This window comes from Poecile atricapillus, chromosome 1 (assembly GCF_030490865.1).
Source record: "Poecile atricapillus isolate bPoeAtr1 chromosome 1, bPoeAtr1.hap1, whole genome shotgun sequence".
In the NCBI taxonomy this organism is placed as follows: Eukaryota; Metazoa; Chordata; class Aves; order Passeriformes; family Paridae; genus Poecile; species Poecile atricapillus.
The window spans coordinates 70,934,383-70,954,178 of record NC_081249.1 but is presented as its reverse complement, the minus strand read 5'-3'; the positions used below and the strand labels follow the sequence as shown (position 1 = coordinate 70,954,178).

Genomic DNA, 19,796 nt, shown 5'->3' with positions numbered 1-19,796 from the left:
CAACCTGTGAACACCCCCTTAAGAAGTACAGTCAGAGCTGTCTTGTCCTCTTTTGTTTCCGGCTTTTGAGAAGGTAACAAGGGTCTGTCCTAGCCTCCTCCATCCCCCCCCCCCCCCCCTTCCCCCTCGGCCGGACAAGGCCGCAGAGGACGAAAGGGAGCAGAGGGGAGGAAAGGAAGGCAGAGCTGGCAGCCTGGTTTAGTTTTCAGTTTCTGCTGCTGGACTGAAACCTGACACCATGAACTCTTGCAGCTTTTCTAAAGCTTTTAATTCTTTTACTACCTGGATAAAACGTACAGATTACTCCTTTTTCCCAGAAAAACAGAGAAAGAGAGACAATCAACATGAAGAAGACATCATAGAACCACGAAAAACAGTGAGGAAAATAGTTAAGTTTTAAATAAGAAAGAGAGAATAAGGAGATGCTTTACAGCTGAAATACCTTTCTGTTAAAGCTATGGAGATGGACAATAGTAGTTTAAAAAGACTCCTTTAATTCATGACTAGAGTATTGAGAGGAATAGAGCGTTCAAAGTAGCAAAGGAGAGAGTACTTGTGATACAGTGAGTTGCTGGAACTGGGTAGAGCGAAGATTTTGAAACCTTAGAGGCAATGAGAAAACTGTTTTCCAGGAAAGCTCACAGAGACAGATGAAGAAGACTTTTGCCTTTGAATGACTTGTCCTTAAAATGACATCCCTAAACTCATGGCCCATACACACCTCAGAGTGATGTGAAATGGGAGGAGAAGAACTGATGACAGATTTCCAGGCAGCTGACATCAGAGCAATAGAAAACTATAACAAGAAATAGTTTTCTTGTGAGAAACTCTATAAGTTAGCAGAAAGAGACTTCTGTTTCTCTACAAAGACTGATGAAAAGACTGTAGCAAGAACTGGGACTGTTCTTAACCACCAAAGTTCTAAAGTTTTTTTTGTCCCTATGTTGTCATGTGTACAAAGAAATGGTCAAGTAGTAAGAGATAAAAGGGTTTTCTGGAAGTTTATTCTGGTGTTCTTATTCTTGTAGTTTGTTAATAAACTGTCTTTATTCCTTTTAAGTTTTAAGCCTGTTTTGCTCTTGTTCTAATCCATATCTCACAGCAAAAAATAAGTAATTTTTTAGTTACTGGTTTAAAACCACAACACTCAGGTTTTGGACAAAACAAAAAAAAGACTGCATTCAGATTTTGCTTAACTTGCATTACATGTTTTCGTGGAAAAAAAAGACAGATGTCCTAATGCCACCCAGAAGATGGCCCTGGAATCAGCTACTGCTTCATGATGTTACTGCTGCTCTGTCCTCTGGCCCAGTAACCAGGCCAGGAAAAAAATTTTAAAAACCACATCTTTGACCAGATCAACCCCATCCCACACCAACAACCCATTCTTTAAAAGTCTGCTATTGAACCACTGCCTATGGGTAGTTCAAACAAAAGAAAACAAAAAGGGGGAGAAAAAGAGACAAGAGGAAAAAAACTGCATAAAAGTTGTACTGGAGAATCATTCAGCAAAATTCCCACTTGTGTATTAAAAGCTTAGCTAAATAACCCTGGGCTGCATGGGAAAACAAGTAGGAAAGAAAACTCTTCTATTCTCTAGAACTACCCTGCCCTTCAAGCATACCAGACATTTTAACTTCTTAGTCTTCATAATATATCCATTTTGTGAAGAAGACATGCTGCATTTACCCCTTTTTCTTGACACAGGAGGATTTGTCCTCCCCATCCCCTGCCCTGTGTTAGAAATAGTAACACACTGAAGACTCTTTCCACTCAGGAAAGGAATGTCTCTCTCTTATCCCCTCTCCTCCTGTTTTATTGGCTCTTTCCTGCCCATCTGCCATATTTATCACTGCTGCAATTGTCAGGTACTTGTTTGTCTGCTTTCCTCCAAGCCTGTGTTTCCCATTCTCTTCAACTGCCTTGTCTGATCCCCCACTGCCACCAGAAAACAGAATTGGGGGTTTAATTTCATTAATTTAGAAGATGTAACACATGCACAAGGTAAAGCTTGTTTTTAGAAATTTCACATTCAAAGCCAACGTTCCCAGGGATTTATTTGGTTGGACTCCTATCTCTGGGCAGCTGCTTCTGAAATGGAAGATAATGGTAAAGTGCCTAAAATGGTGATTTTTAAGCGCATGCCCTGATCGGGACTTTTCTGTAAGAACCCTCCATGAAAACTAGGTACAGGAGCTGGTCACTGCAGCAAGCCAGAGCTATCCATGATGGTATGTAAAAATTGCTGATAACAGGACTTACTCTCAGCTGCTGCAAAAAAAAAAAATAACTGTAGAAAAGATTAGACAGGTCAGTTGGGAAGTCTGATGGTTTAAATGGACTGGGAACACAAAGCCGTCCTCTTTTTTGGCCTGGAACAGTCACTTTCTCTTCCCTGAGATAATCTTACCATGAAATACTATAGCAAAACAAATAATCCTTCATATCAGATCTACTTTGCACACCTGGTATTTCTACTCAATTTCCTAAATGGGTGATTCAAAGCAGGTTGGGCTGACCTGTTAGTTGAGACCCAGCAGGGCATTCCCTCCTGTGCTCTTAGGCTGGTGGAAAACAGCACCAAAGAGCAAAGGAGTTACAGCAGAAAGGATGACACAGTTAAATTAGTCTCCTGCTTAGAACTGCCCAAATCACATCCAAGTTATTTGGTTATACTCAGTTCAACAGAAATTACTTTAACTCTAATGTTTTAAAACACTTCAAAAACTTAAGAACAGCAAGATGGAAGAAGTGGAAGAATCTCATCTAATTTTGGCCAAAACAGGCAAGAGTCCCCATGGGCACTGGGAGGGATTGCCTGGGCAGGGAAACACCTACATACTGCCTGCAGGCTCGCTGGCAGCACCCCACTGCCACCTCGGACCCTCATCTCTTCAACATCACCAGCTATTGCTGGTGAACAGGTCCAGTGTAAACAATAGAATTGTATCTTTTTATATTATGCTGTTACAATCTTTATACTTCTAGAGGAAAGGAAACTACAGGGCCCTAAAATGGGGTCTTTCAAGAGCCCCTTCAGCTGTTAATCAGGGCTGGGCTCTGGCTGATCCAGGCCCTCTGCAGCTCCTCACTTGCCCACAGTGAAGGCAGAAGCGATGCCATGGCCATGGCACACAGCAGCTCCTCTGTCTGTCCCTGCAGCAGGAGCAATCCTGTGTTATCCTGGCACCTGACCCTCCCTTTGATTTGCAAAATGATTTGTTGGTGTTTGCTCAAAGTCTTCCAGTGGGTGAATGGCTTTTACACAAGAAACATGTACACCACTGCAATGTCCTGCCCTGCTGTGACATGTGGCCACAAAGGAGCGTTTGCACTTGGTCTGTTTGGCTCTTTATTAGGTGATGGAGTGGGAAACTGCAAACGGGCGCCGATGTGGGGGCCTTTTCCTTAGCACTACTCATGGACCTCCAGCAGCTGAAGAATGTACTTCTCTCTGCAATTAATCCATCAGTTTGTAGCGTATGGAAGTCCAGATTCAGGACCATGTGAAAATGTTACCACTACCACGTGCAAGCTCTTCCAGCGTTCTTCTGGGCAGGGATTTTTTGCTCCTCTTATGCTTTAAGTAAGCAAAAAGAGAAGTCTCAGGCTGACCTGGACAAGGAGGGGGATTCCAAACAGCACAGAGGGCTGGCATAGCTGGCAGACAGCTCAGTGCAGCACTGAGGAGTAGAAGCCATGGGAAAGTGAAACATATTATCAGCAGTGCCAAAGGGGAAAAATAGACAAGATGGAAAGCAGGATGTACAAAACAGATCCTAGAAAAGAGTGAAATTTGTATCATGACATCTGGGATTATATGAAGACAGGGATAGTGGGCTCTCTATAAACGCTTCTGAAAGTAAAGTAAGTCTGAGTAAGGTATTCAGGTGATTTACATGTTTCCAGTCAAAATAAAAGATCTCAACACTTGTCTCAACCCTCAGCAAGGTTTAATTGCTTTTTTAGAGCTTTTTGAATTCCTTTTTGAATGAGCACAGCTGTGCCATACACATTTCAGTTCAATCCACCCCCTGAGAACACACTTCCCAATCCCTGAGTTCAGCAAGGCAGCTGAGGATGTGACTTGAGTGCCTGCCTGCAGCAGCTTCACCTTGACCATCCTGACTCCCCTGGACCAGCTTGCTGTAATGGCCCTTTAATTATCTCTTCCTTTGCTAGCTGATCCCACCTCACTGATGTGAGTGTGGAACTCAGACCTGGAACTGTAATTTAAATATTGTAAACTTCCAGCTGAGCCGGCCAACTATTGTCACTTCAGCATCCCTTCTCTGGGAGAGACAGAAGAGGCATGCAAGACTCAGGCTAACAGGAAAAGCCACTGAAGGCATAAACACTCTTGGGACATTGACACTGAGGCTGTGCTGCTGAGCAGCAAGAGCAGGCCCAGACTCCACTGGTACAGCCCTCTCATGGAAAAACCTCCAATTATCAACTTCACCACCTCAGTGTCACCAGTGCCGAGATTTTTGTGGACATCTTCCAGTCCCTGCAGGAGAGATGGCAATTCAGCAGCCTCACTCATAATGATCCTGAAAGTGGAGTGAGATGTGGAGGCTGCTGGCAAACACCCCAGCACTCCTGAAGAGTAAGAAAATACCAGTTTGGCTGCCATGGGCCCTGCCAAGAGATGTCACAAGCCCCAGATAACCTCTGGGCATATTAACACCTACTGTTTTCTTAACAGTGGCCATACTGAATCCAGTGTTTCCTTCCACTTCGAGCCAGTTTATTCACATTTAACTTGCTTAAAGCAGTAATAATGAAGAGAGAAGTTACAGACAGATCACCCCTGCCAGACACTTGTCTGCCTTTCTGTTACTGTTCTGTTTGTATTATTTTTTGGTACAAATAGCAGTGTCCAGGAGGCTGTAGTGTTTATGGTATAGTAATAGGAAAAAGGCAAATAAAAGGTGGGAGGAGTTGGCTGCAGAGATAGAATTTGTCTCTCCCAGCACCAGCTTTGCAGGGCTGGAGAGCAACACCCTGAGTCCAGGTGGAATTTCTCTCTAGGCTAAGTCAGTATTAACAAGGTAGATTTATCTGGAGGATTTACTGAGGTTTGATTTCAGGTCAGTGGAGGTTGGTAAGGAGCAGCAGCAGTACAAATAGAAAGACCCAAAACTGGCTTTGATGATCTGGCATAACAAGGAATTTACTCCAATATGCAGACAACTAAAGCTTTTTCTACCCCATCATTTTCCCCAACATTCAGGGGGAAATAAAACAGAATTCCAGGATGTCAGCCAAACCACCAGCTCAAACTTCCTAGTTCTCCTATTTCCATGTTCATACTGTGATTTACAGGTCTTGATAAATAAACTATCCAGGAGCTCACTTTTAACAAAGCCTCTCAACAATCACAGCAGCCCCATGCTGACTTTGGCCCTTAAACACTGTTCCCAAGGTCCAGAGCTAATGCAGCATTCACACACACATCCTTTAGCTGCCTGAGAGCACTGGAGCTGGAGCACCAGAGGGGCCTTTGGGTGAGCACAGTGTGAGCTGAGGGTCACCTTCCCCAGTCCTGACCTTGATAAAAGGTGCACAGCCTCTCTGCTCCAGCCTTAAACCCCAGATGAATAATGGAAAAGGAAGAGCCAAGCTCAAGGGTCCTGTTTGCTTCAGCAAGTCATGCACTTCTGAAGAGTTGCCCTAGAGTGACCTTTTCTGTGGGGTGTGGTGACTGGAATCGGAAAGGTTCTCAGCTGGCACAAAGGCACCTGACAGACAGTGAATGAGTTCTAAAAAGCGGGGGGGGGGGGGGGGGGGGATTGCAGCTTTTACTGGCCCATTTTAATTCGTGAAAGTTGTTCTTTTTTTCTTTTTTCTTTTTTTTCTTTTTTCCACATAAAGCAGATAAAGCTGGAGACGCAGTAAGAAAGAAACATGAATCAGGCTATAGCCAGAGAGGCACAGGTGCCAGACCAGCTGACAGACACTTGTGACAGACCAAGGGAAAGGCATGGAAAATGGGATAGCTCACAAGGGAAGAAACTGAATGTCAAATTAGCTATTTCCCTGTACTCAGCCAGCCTACATATACATTTTTCATGTACATTTGAGATTGTCAGAAACAAACAAACAAAAAAATAAATAAAAGCTGGTTTTCTTGGAAAACAGAATTACAAACTGAACAGACTATTAAAACAACTTTGTCTTGGGAATTTGGCTTAAACACCAGATTAAATCACAGATAGCTAATTTGATTAAGTAGAACAAGTTATCTAAATCCCTACTTAGGGAAAGCATCGCCAGCAATTCAGCACTGTTTTGCAAAAGACCTTCAATTTCAGTTTCAGTCAGAGCAATACCTACAGCCACAGGGCACTGCTCCATGCACGAGGGTCACGTTTGCTGGGCAGGCTTCAGGGCAAGACAGCAAATTAAATTTACAGGAGATAAGAAGAAAATTTGCTTTGATGGTAAGGAATCATGTATGATCAGAACTTACCTTGTCACCATCAGCTGAGGTTACAGACCGCAATGGCACTGCCTCTTTCTTGCAATGGCACCTCCAGTTCTTAGGGAATTCCTTCCCCAACCTCCCTGTGTCAGCATGGAGAGAAAAGGCAATATATTTGTGCAGATGTTAAGAGACAATGAACTGTCACTTCAACTCTCATTTGTAATGAGTAGGATTTACTCTGGCTAGCATGAATCATTTTGATAACATATATAATTAGTTTTACGGAAGTTTTAGTATGTTATAAAAGCTGCTCTATCACTTGTGTTCCCCTAGGGCTGTCTTATAAAATTATTTTGTTACAACTGTATTCTCCTTGGAAGTGAATTGCAGACAACTGAGAACATCTGTATGTCAGAAGCATTGCAAGCCAAGGCATTCAAGGCAATTTTAAGGCCTTTTTTGTTTCTAAAATCCATGTGAATAAATGCAGGCACTTCTGGGCTCCAGCCCTATCAGCTGCCCAAAGCTGAGGACACCCTCTGCTCCCAGGCTGTCGCTCAGCCGCCTCCACACAGCCCCTGGCTGTCCACAGCAGATGCTGCAGCTCAGCAACCCACGAGCTGAGATGCTGTCAAAAGACCTTGGGGAAAAACACTCAACAGGTATAAATAATACAAGTCTTTAATAACTTCATTTGAGCTACAGGAAGGTATGTTGGATGAGGATTTGTGTCTGCACAGGGAGTTGCAAAGTGAGTTAACTAGATTCCATTTCTGTGAGGAAGAAAAGTGGGGCTGGTAGGAGAGTGCACTATGTGAAATCAGCAAGCCCTTCTGATCTTACACACATTTTTCTATTTCATATGTATTTTAAATACTGAAAGTAAGTTATGATTGAGCCTTGTGGCTGCTTCTGAAGAATTACATTAATAAATAGAGTATTTTTAAGAATTGCCCTGCTAATCTGCTGTATGTCAGAAGAGCTTGATGAATTTAAGGGCTGCTGCAAACATCAGCCAAACAATGGCTTCTGACCATTTTCAAGGGACAAGTGCTTCAAACAGCTACCTGATATATTATTCATGAAGAGCTGCTGCCTGCAGAGTATTGAGGACAGCTGTCCTGTGGCCTGTGGGGGGCTCATCCATCCCAACTTGGCCCAGTTTGGCAATGCTTCACTTTCTTAGTGGATCACATTCAGTGGATCAATTAGTGGATCAATTTGAGGAATTGTCATTTCCCCAAAGCTTTCCCTCAGCACAGGGAAGGTGGATGAGAAATGCTGTTTGAGCATGATACAAACTCCAGGCTGAACGGGTACCAGCAGTAGCAGCTGTGGACAGGGTGGGAAGAACCTGCCATGCTGCCATTTTGCTTTTTCCTCTGACACAACCCCTGGGTCTAGCACAGCCCAAAGCATCCCTCACCTCCTCCTTACCCACTAGGTCATGTCCCACTGCAGCTGTAAGAGCAGTGGAGATGGGGGCATTTAGAGGTGTCTAAGGAGTGAAGTGAAAGTGCCGTAAGGAGTCAGAGGGACAAGGGCCAAAAGGCACTTCATAGAACCCAAGATGTCCTGAAGATTAATTGAGAGCATCTTCTGTGGCGATTTTAATGTTGTACTTTGTGATGCTGTCAATGATACCTGAACTCAGTCATGTATGACAACTGAAAAATTGTAACATTAAAAAATAAAAAATAAAAAAAAATAGTTAGTGCTTTGAGGTGTTCTGAGAAGAAACCAGGGTTCCTGACACTTCTATTCCAGCCATTTGTGCTCTATCTCTAGTAAATGGAGCAACAAAAGGCACATAAGAGTTGGTTCCTCCCCATCCTTAGACCGGTAGGATATATATTCCATTTTGAAGATGTCTGCTTCTTCTCATCAAGAGTGAAGGTGGCCAGAATGGCAAGTTTTAGACACTCACAAGCTGCCTTAGAAGCTACTGGCTCTTTGGCAACTGCTGGCAAGAGGTTTCCCACTCCCTTCCCCTCTGTGCTTTCAAATCGACACAGCAGCAGAGCACCTACCAGTCATCCTGTCAGATATGTATCGCCACTTTGCTTCTGGTTTAAGTAGTTTGTCTCCAAGAGATTTTTTGGATACTTCCTCCAAACAAGAAGTCCTAATGATTTCCTACACCCGTGCAGCTCCATGTGCCAGCTTGTTGAGGAGCAGCCACAGAGGACTTGAAAGTAAACAAATCTCAGCCCGGGGAAGATCAGAAGGGCCGACAGACAGCCCTGCTGGTGCTGATTTATATTTCCTTATCTTTTATCTCCCTCCCTCTCCTCCTGGAGCACACTAGCTGTTCTCCCACGGTCCTTCTCCCAGGGAAATCCATGTGCTTGCCTTCTGCTATTGTGCATCTTCAATTCTCAAGTTCTTTAACTCTTGAATTCTTTCTAATTTCAACGCAATACTCCCCTTTCACTACACTGCAAACCTGCTGGGGTAAAGCGCTGATTTGAACTTGTTCCCAACAGCACACAAATAAATCCCTGGCTCTGGGTACATAAAATCTCCAATACTTTGCCCAGAAGCAATCTGAAATAGCAGACATACAGTGCCTCCCACTTCACAGCAAGCAGAGGAGGTGCTTTGGCTGACACTGCTTTTCCAGCTCTCCACGGAAGACAAGGGGAAGCTGCCAGCAGGACAGTTATCCAGCAAGCACAGACTTGCTACCTTCGTGGAAAAACCTCCTTCCAAAGACACTCTTCTCACTCACAGCTTGTTGGACCACAAAAGGTGGCTTTGCCCTGGTGTAAGTGAGGCTACAGGGCTTCTCTGAATTAATCTGAATTAGGGCAGGTTTTTCAGAAAACAGTCCAGTTCTGATGTACGTTTCTGCTGCTGATCAGTCAACCCCAGCTCTTCTCATATGTTGTCCCTGCTGTCAACATATAAACTAGAAATCAGGTGCACCTTTATCTAATTTCAGCTACCAGCTCTTGTTAAACAGTTGTTCTCAGATCAATGTTCAATCTTTCAAATTTGTGCTTCTGTATCATCATTAGGTTAATCTTAGGACAGACTAAGATGCATGTTTTCTGAGCCATCAATGTTGCTGTTACGATCATCTCTCCATTTCCATCTTAAGTGTCATCTATAATACTAAGCTCTCTTACTTTGACATAAATTCATTTCTCATTTTTGCACACTGATTTAGATTCTGACTTGCTGTACAAGCAGCTATTTAACATCTGTAGAAAAGATTTTATCAGCACATGATGTGAATTCTTCCATCTGGCATTCCACTGAACACAAAGCAGAAACATTTTTGAACACCTCTACCTTTTCTGTTACTGGCAGTGCTGTAATTTCCATTTTAGACTTACTGCTGTGGAAAGAAAGCCCTCTTACTCTGCCCAAGTCTTTAACTCAGAGGTTTTTTTTTGCTTCTGTATCAACCCATTACCATGTCTCATTTCTAATCTACACTCAATTCTTCCCTGCCTGATTTCCCTTCTCTTCCCTGCCTTCTTAACTGCTGCCTTTTCCTTCTGTTATCTTCTTTGGTGTTTAGGGAACTTCATCCAACACCAGCTGTATTTATGTCACCTGAAAGCAATTATTACACAATATTTCAGTCTATCTTATGTGAATCAGGAAAATAATCACATCAAACATTTAAAAAAAAACCAAACCAGCAAAGTTCACACCTCAAACTTCCAAACATAATCCACCTGTGCCTTTCTGATGTGTTGTAATTATGTGTTATTATTTCAGGATTGCATAAGGGTATAATTTCTTCTGAAGATGTTCACTACTTATTTTCCATAGCAGCTAAAATCCAAAACATTGTAAAATTTCGGATTAAAAGCATGATGCTGAGTTACAGTATTATAAACCAAACTTTTGGATAGCTGGTTCAGCAGTCCCAGTGGGAAAGCATGGAATGCTGGAAAAGGATTACAGTGGTTTTTACATTTATGAAGAGTTACACTGCTGGTCACAAGAGAGGTCTCATGTTACTGAGAGTACACATTATTTGCTGAAAAATAAAAGTCTCTTGAAAAGAAAAAAAAAAAAGGAAAAAGCATCAGACATTTGAACAGCTGGAAGCATTTTTAGAAACTATCAAAAAAAGAAAAAAATTTAGAATAATATTTCCCCTTCTCTAGTAAGCCTCGTGGTGGTGGTATAATATGTTCCCTAGAGGCTTAATCATGTCTACTGTTCAATCCTCAAAGGTTATTTCATTAAAAAAAAAAAAAATCAGTGGAGTCAATGGAGTTTCTTCATAAAAGAACCTGAAGCCATCATTCTGAGATGTATTTATTTTTCTACCATCTTTGTCAGACATCCCACAAGTTATAAATCTGAGCAATAAGCTGCAATCCACCATCCTTTGGCAAAAAGGCAAGATTTTCTTCCTTTCTTTGATGGTATCTGATTTCACATTAGGAAGAAACTGTTTGATGCCACTCTGATAAAACCTTGAAAAGACTGTTGTTTGCAGAAGGATCAAATGAGGTGGTGAATTAACGAATAGCAGCCATGACCATAAAACAATGTGACTACTACATATAGTTTGAAGAGGTATCTGTACACCAAATCCAATACCACTTGAATTTCTTTCAAATTGAAATGCAGGGGCAATCTCTTAATTGTAAATGCTCTGCTTATTCCGCTAATTATGATGCTTTATTTTCTTTACCGCAGTGCTTCCAGAGCCCTGTCAGCACGAGGATTTCCGTTTGCTAAGTTCTTTTTGTCACAATGAATCTTTCAACGTGTGCCAGCTCCAGATAAACATAATCGTTAGTTTGTTCCAGTACAAAACCCAGGCAACAAACAATTCGAGGCTCCCTTAGCAACACCCTTGAATTCCCTTTGAAATACACTTCCATTAAATACCCCACTATGGGTTGTTAAATTTACATTCATCAGCTATTGTATACTTCACAGGCCTTCCCATCTTCACAAAGTGGTTTTACTCACACCTTAACTGACACTTTGTGGGTTTTTTAATGACTTTACTTACAGCAAAATGCCCACCTAGTTTGTTAAGCAAAACCATTCACTCTTCCCTCTCAGGGAACAACTGCAGACACACAATGCAGCCAGTCAGCGGCACAGGCCAGAAGCCTGGTTGTGGTACATGTCTGAAAATGCACCTACTATGGTTTAATCAAAGCATCTAAAAATGTCTAAACCCACCTCTACCAGAATGACAGCACTACTCACACAAGGCAACCTCCACCTTGCAAAAACAGGTAGTGAAAAAAACAGGGTAAAAATATCAAACAATATCCTTTTGCACAGATTCTGCTAAAAAGAGGGCAAATTATCCAATCAGCTCTCACTCTTGTTTATCCCTTCCCAAACATCCTCTTTTTCTGACTGGGTTCTTTTACCTTTACTTGCTTCTCTCTCAGTTATTTGCCCTCTTTCAACTTTCATTCTCTTCCTCTCTTGCTTCTTTCACTGCATTTCTGCTGAGCAGAACAACTACAATACCTAACAACCTACAGAAGACCCCTAAACAAGGCCATTCCTACAGAAAAAATCACCAGTTTTCTTTTTTTTTTTTCCACCCAAAACACCCTCAAACACTATTTCCTAATTTACTTAGAGGGAAAAAGAAAAACCTACTGACAACATTCCCTTTGTTCATCATCCACTATATAATGTGCAACCTTACCAAACTGTTACAGTCTACCCTGGAAAAACATATTTATTTTGAATTCTTTTCTTTCCCCTCCAAAACCTGCCCTCTTTTACTTTAAACAGTTCCCCAAACTCATCCACTCATCATTAAAAGGAAACTCCGTGTGAACAAACTTGCAGTGACCAGATCATCTGTGGGGTACCCATTTTACTCCTTTGTCTCTCTAATGTGTTGCAACATATCTCTTTCCTCCTCACCCAAAATTCTCCATTACAGACCAGCAGGACTACAGGTTTACTTGTCCCATCTTTCTCTTCCCTATCTCAAATACAGCTCCTAGTTTTTCACTTCTTCCCTTCCAATTTTCCCTTTGTTTCAAACACAATTTGCTCTTCCCCAATACAGGACTCCTATAAGAAACATGGTTAAACAAAGTTAAAGAAAATCCATGAGCACCTGAGAAAGACCTGTGTGAACGGTTCTGGGCCATAACATCACGAGGTAAGTCCTAATAGTGAATCCGTGCATGTACAGAAAGACCTTTCATACCCTTCCAGACACCATGAAGATGAGTTCAATTTCCATTTACTCTCTTCCAACAAGATCAAATTTTCTAACAGTACACTCTAGAGGATTTGTTCTCTCAAATTCCATGTTTAAGCTCGCATGCAATGGAAAACAGTCATCTTCACAAATGAAACCAGGTGATCCAATGAAAGTATTTATTACTGTTCCACCAACATGAACAGTCAAACTCTAAAAGCGTTCACCAAAAAGAGAAACCAGTCACAACAATATTTTATCCACAATTATGAAAACATACGCAATCTTCCATAAAATAATTCAGTCCTGTTGTTATGAGTCCATGATAAATGTTTCAAAGTCATGGTCTAAGTCTGAAACAAGGGCGTCCACAAAATCTTCAACTGAAGGGGATTTCTGAAGCATACCTACAAAAAAGCAAGACAAGAGAATTTTCATCAGGATGCTGTGACCTTGACAGTTTGGTCAGTGGTAACACTTACTGATAACTAACTTTTAATATCACTATACAACAGAAACAGCTATCAGATTTCTTTGTCAAGAAAAAATATATGCAATTATCGTGTAGAGAGATTATTAAATTTCAAGACACCTGTTACACATTTTCACAAAGTTGACAGGTTTCAAGACTGTTAATTGATTTTTGTCATCATGACCTTTTTAAAGAGGGAATTATATCTGCTCCAAAGCAACTTAACTTCAGACTCAGTCATTCTTAAATGACTGAAATAAATTAGTGATTGAGCAGGTACATAAATCTTTATCTGCTAAGTTTCAGTTCTGATCAAGCCAGGAAAAAAAAATTCTCAAAGCATTACACACCTTAGAACCGTTCAATTTAATACTTAAAGTACAGCTGTATCTGAAATTTTTGACAAGGCACAAAACATAAACAAAAGCATTTTCAATATACCACATTTTAGTTTTGCTTTTTTTTAGAGTGTTAGACTTACCTTTTCTTAAAAATTTAAATTACTGTATCTTTTAGCTGTAGCACTTGGCTACACTATAACAGACAAGAAAATTAGCATAATGAGTATGTATTAGAAGTATTAGAATCATGCCCATGTACTTTGTCAGGTAATTTTATAAACAGAGAAGCTAAAAACTTCACCTCTTCCTCTCCAGAATCCAAATTTTTAGACAGCATGAGAACATACCCTTTAAATTCTTTTCAGATGTTTCTTTGTATTTAGCATCACATATAGTTGGTCTTTTCACTGTTATTAACATTTTCAAGATTACACATGAAAATTTACTGCATAACTTCTACCAGGAAAAAAAACAACCAAAAAACCAACAGTACAACTGCCAAATAATGTAAAATTCAATCTTTGTATTTCTTTGAAGTGATCTTTCTGACATCTGCCAATGTAAATATAACCTTGTTTTACCCTTTCTGATCAGTGTACCTACTGAACATTAACTTACATTCTTTCACATCCTCAACAATATTTGCTTTTGGTGGAAATTATAATTGCATGCTGCTAAAAGACTATCATCTTTTACTATAACACAATGATTCAAAACCCATCAGGAAACAGAACAGCTCAAAGTAAATTGGTGTGAGCAACCAGAAAGAATTTTCTTGCTAAGACCTTACAGAATTCCATTTCAATCTAATTTAAACACTTGTTACAAGTGTCAACACAAACTGCCATGGCCCAGTAGATTAATAGCAAGCAACAAAAGGAAAACAAATCTCACACTATATATAGATTGACTGAAATGCTGTTAAATGAAGTTTGCATCAAGCTATTTTCAAAATGAAAGAGAACAGAATTAATATTTCAAAGTACTTAGTAAACTTGTTACTCTACTCTACTCTAATGTTAGAAAAATCATGGTGGAATTACTTGTAGTTAACAATGAAAAATGGCTCACTATGTGCTGGGCTGAGAAACAGATGTGTGCAGATACCCAGCTACTGATCTGAGCTCCCCAGAGAGCCATGGCCTCCTGCAGACTTTTTCTCTCAGGTTCCTGGCTGAGGAACATGCATATTTGCTCCCTAACAGCCTTGGAAAAATTCCAGTTAAATTCATATTTTCCTGCAGTTTTCACAGAAGAGGAGAGAGTGCCTTAAGAAGATGACAGGGATGGCAGCCCACTGGAACATATACCATCATTCCTTTTTCACCAGATATCACAATGGAGAGATGACTAAAATGCTGCTGCACAGATGGTACATAAAGATGGCCATAACCACCACTCTCTGAGGCCCATTACACAAAACTCCCCTTCCAATACTGACTTCATAAAAAATAGCCAGTCTGGACAATGTTCAGCCAATTCTTTGACACACTAACAATTTTTCTGCCAGTTATCAATACATTGCAAAAAAAAAAGAGCCAATAGTATAATGACAGGCAGAAGTTATCTTTCAGGAGATTTAATTTTCCCTATTACATAAAAATGGCAAATCATAACAAAAACATTCCAACCCTGGATATTACAAAATGAGTAAGAGAAATGTAATTAACTACAGTATACTTGGATGTATTTTAGTGCAGCTGAATACAGTCTTACCAAATATCACTCAAAACTTGTTACAAATTGTATTTATCTATTAAAACCAGGTTTGCTTTAAATATGTTGGAGATTCCAAAATCATTCTGGCAATGGTGATGTCAAATGACCTCCTGTCCAGTAGTTCCAGCTTTCGATAACAAAAACAGATTTCTTGCATTAGTGGTTTATTGCATTCCTATTTTCCCAACACTGACATCAAAAGCAGACTTCGCTTTTGCAAAGAAGGGACAAAGAGTAACTGAGGTCATTGCTAAAGAACTCCTACTGTAGTGAAATGATGGTGCCCTCGTTAAATAAATAACTACAGATTTTAGAGTAGACAGCTCCAAAAGAAACAGGCAATGATGGTATTTCTGTGTTTTAACCTCTTACTCTACACTGATGTGCTAAAGAGTGGTCATGTCTCTCTTCAAACCCCATTAAAATATATCAAAGCAAGATCAGCTTTGATATATTGTAAGTACTCAGCACTTCAGTCTAAATGATTTAGTAAGATGTCCACAAAGTCTGATGGTTGCAGTTTTCAAATTTAGGAGTGTATTTTAATATGTTCAGCCCAACTCTTATTTCAGCTCAGTCTCTCCCAAGCCTAAGGCAACTGCATAGCTTATCTTTGCTGCTTTGAAGTTTCTTTCACATTACAGCACTGTGGTTAACCACGCCCTTTTGAGAGATGGTTAGCTATAACCTACAATCACTGAAAATTGAGAGAAGGATAAAGCCTGTGGCAAAATTTGGCCTCTATCCCCTGGAACACTAATTATTTTGGGTCCATGTAGTTTGAGTTAACATATGTTACCGTTCACATCACCTTCTAGGATTTATGCGTATTTCTTACACTTCCAAAGAGATGTATAATCACTAGCTGAAGATTTTTGCAGCCTCTTCAAATTATAGTTACTCCATGAAGTACAGTCTGAGGCATGGGAAAGCAAATTTTCAAACAGCATTGGAGCAAATGGGTGTTTATTTACACAGCCAGTTGGTTTGGTTACCATGCAGGCACAGGGCTGAGTATGATTGCAGTGTAATAGGGCATCAACAAAGCAAGAACACAACCTCACATGCATTTTGCACAAGGACTTCTTCAGAAGCCCCAAGGGCAATGTGACTGCACCAAGGCTGCAGGAGAATTGCACTCCACAATATACTCTCAGTTCCCAAAACATCCAACCCAGTAGTTTTCACACTGCAATTCACTTTCTGCCTATGCACCTGGGTTTCTTTCCAGCCAGGGAGTGCCAAGGGAGAGAGGGAGGAATGGTGCACACCTGAATCTTGTTCAGACCTGCAACCAGCACACAACTGGACCTGGAAAGGACACCTGGGTTATATAACTTTAAAGGAATTTGGAATCCCTAATGCCATGTAGTCCTAGGAAGAAGAAAATCCACAAGAGCTATATTGTCAATACAAAATGACAGAGGAATCAAGTTCTTCTTGAAATGTACTTTTTCTCTAAGGAAAAATTAGAAGAAAATAAGCCTCTTGGACAAAACATTGTTGACCCATTTTCAATTGCTCCTGATATTCATATTTGTGACTATTTCTGAATTTCATTGACTATCAAGGGGTAAGATAAAAAAAGGTCACCAGAAAATGTTTAAAAAGTTTTCAAAAAAACCTCTATAATTTTGGTTTTTTTTAAAGGAAACAAATACCAAGAGAATCAAATGCAAACAAAAACAACAACAACAAAAAAGTATATTGTGTTTCCTAATTAAAGACTAGTTCAAACAGGAACCTTGTCATTAACTCCACAGGTCAGATCCTTTATCTTTCCTTATCAGTACATCTATGGAATCATGTTGGAGAAAGATGAAAAGCTAGGGTCATATCCAAACACAAAAGAAAAATAATAGACAGATTCTGAGAAGAAAATCATAACAAAGAAACTGCGTAAATGAAATGTGCTCATGAAATAACCTGCTATCAAAAAACCAATGAACATGGCTAACTTCCTAATGAGGTATGGAAGCACTTCAAGGGTGAGGCTGCAGATGTGCATCCGAAAGCCAGACATGTGCAAGCCCACATAAAAAACCACCTGAAATAACAACCTAAAGAAGTTTTTGAAATAGGGCACTAGTGAGCACAGAATCTGGACTGTTTCTCTGAAGAGGAGTAAAATCAACAAGCTTTAAAGTTTGGTGGAATCTGTCTTTAATCAGATATCTTTTGTTATTTGCTGTGGGAGCACAGTTTTGCAATTGATGGAAACCAACAAGAGACAGGAATCAAGTAGTTGGAATATTGGTAATGAAAAAAAGCAGCAAGAGGAATCAGAAGCTCACTGAACCTAAACAAACTGAATTGTTCCTACTTTTCTCTATAAATTCTCTTTTTTTGTAATAAATAAAGACCAATCAAGTATATATATAACTTTTTTTCATCAGGTGTGTTCTATGATTTAGCTTCCAATAATCCAAATCAATCAGCAATCAAGTTATTGTCTTGTCAAAACACCTGAGTCACCCTGATTTCATTCTTCAGGGAGTCGTTCAAGCATGTTAAGTTTTTCACTTAACTACTTTTACTGTGTACATATGAACATTGGGATACACACAAAGAATCTGCTGATGAACACTGGTTATTTTTTATAATCTTGAATATCAGGATTTCTGTATAAAGAGTGTAAAAGTGAAATTCAGAATAGAAAAGTGACCAGGGAGATAATTTGAAGCAAGGAAGGTGTATAGATCATGGTACAACTTAAGAAAACTGGGAATAAACATGCCCAGAAGCCCTGGCAGGATGCACCCCTGAGTGCTAAGGGAGCTGGCAGATGGCATTGCTAGGCAACTCTCTATTAAAATAGGAGAGGTCCCAAAAGACTGGAAAAAAGTGAAAGTCATGTCTATCTTCAGGAAGAGCAAGCAGCAGAACTCAAGGAACTGAGGCTGGTCAGTTTCACCTCAGACCCTAGCAAAGTGTTGGACCAGCTAATCCTGCAAACTGTTTTTAGACTCATGAACAGTAAAATAATCAGGAATACTCACCATGCATTCACCAAAGGCATGTCATGCTTAAATAACTGATAATCTTAGATGATGAAATAACTGGCCTGGCAGAAAAGGGGAGAGCAGTGCACATCACCTCCTTGGACTTCAGTGAGCCCTTTGACACTGTCTCCAGTAAGATCCTATCACATGCAAGGGGGAAAGCCAGTTTTACTTCCATAGATTTTCCGTAGGACCATCCACAGATGAATTTTGAAACTTCATTCAAGTAGTACTTGATTCAAGGAAGCACACTGCCAGCAACTTCAACATAGTTTCCAGGACATTGCAGGAAAATTCCATGCTTAGTAAAATAAAGATTTTATCCCAGAAAGAGATCATAAGCATATCTGTTGTTTAAAAACAGTTTTCTTTCTCCACCATATGATTTACAGTGTAAAAATTGGACATGCTTGTAAAGATGCATATTCCTGTCATGCAACTTCTTAATCCACAGTTCTGGGCTACAGTTTTTCAAGGTAACAAACACAAACTCTTCAAGAACGGTACAGAAAAGTAAGTTCAGGAAGTCATATTGAATAAAAAGTAACCCTGTAGATCAGAAACATAAATAGACAACCTAAGGAATATGTAGCTGCTTAATACATGATCAGTCTAAGGAGAGCAGAGGTCATGGCCTCAAATATAAACAGATAGGTCAAAGAACTGAAATGTTCCGGTCGTGAAACTGTGCCAATCTCATGATGAAATACAGACACGTTACCACTGTCTTCCTTATCTGTAGAAAAAGTCCCACAAGTTCCAGTCTGCTAAAACTGAGTGACAGAGACCAGTGAATTCATATTCATTCTTAATACTAAGAATTTCAGAGAAAAAATGAAAGATGTGCCAGGACTTAGCAAGTGCTCATCTTAGGAACAGCAAAAATAATGTTTGGTTTGAATTCTGCAACATTATACAGAAAAGTCTTGACCCTGATTTCACAGATTTGAGATGAAGTTAGCAGCTTCCAAACTTGTTTAATTCTCCTGGCATTGTTTTTTAAGGTATGAACACAGAGTATTTTTGCTATGGATATGAATGACTTTTAAGTGTTATTTTCCAGGTTCAAAAGGCAAATATGGTAGTGATATGAATAATGAATTACATTTCTTTATTACAGTTGTCAGAACTGTATTACATGAAAACGTACACTTGAAGTACTGAGACAGCCAAAGACATTTTGATGACACTGAAATGATATGGCTAACACAAGTTCAATTTCTCCTATACAAAGTAAGTAACTAGAGATATAATAAATTCCATTTATGGAAAAGTTACTACTTTATTGTATCCAAGAAATTACGTAATCTACCTTCCTTCAAGTTTATTCTGAATTCTTTAGACAGCTTTGTAATACAAACCTTTCCAACACTTCAGCCCAGCTATCTGTGTGTATTCCACGTACCACAAGGAGTTCTACTGACCATGATACAACGGTGATGACCAGTCACTTAAATTTTTCTTTCATAAATCCAGTGAACATCATAATTAAACTAAAAAGACCAAGCAGCTAAGTTGAAGTTTCTTCCTTTTGCAGGACAATAAAACAGTTAGAATTTATTTCCTACCTTGCACCATCAGCATGGGCTCCTTTGCACCGCCGTGTGCCAGCATCTCTCTACGATAGCGCTCCCCCATTGCCCTGGAGAAAAACAGGTGTTAGAGCCATCTG

The 19,796-nt window shown here is 40.0% G+C and overlaps 1 protein-coding gene across 1 annotated transcript in view; it reads right to left on the bottom strand.

Annotated features, from left to right (window-relative positions):
* Positions 1–12,755: 12,755 nt before the first annotated feature.
* Positions 12,756–19,796, bottom strand: part of MIPEP (mitochondrial intermediate peptidase) — a 66,828-nt gene continuing 59,787 nt past the window's right edge. The window contains exons 18-19 of the mRNA XM_058829198.1: positions 19,693–19,766; positions 12,756–12,997 (exon numbers count right to left, since the gene is read on the bottom strand). Of these exons, the coding sequence (XP_058685181.1) occupies positions 12,903–12,997; positions 19,693–19,766 (169 nt within the window). The 3' untranslated portion in view covers positions 12,756–12,902. The remainder of the gene's footprint in view (positions 12,998–19,692; positions 19,767–19,796) is intronic.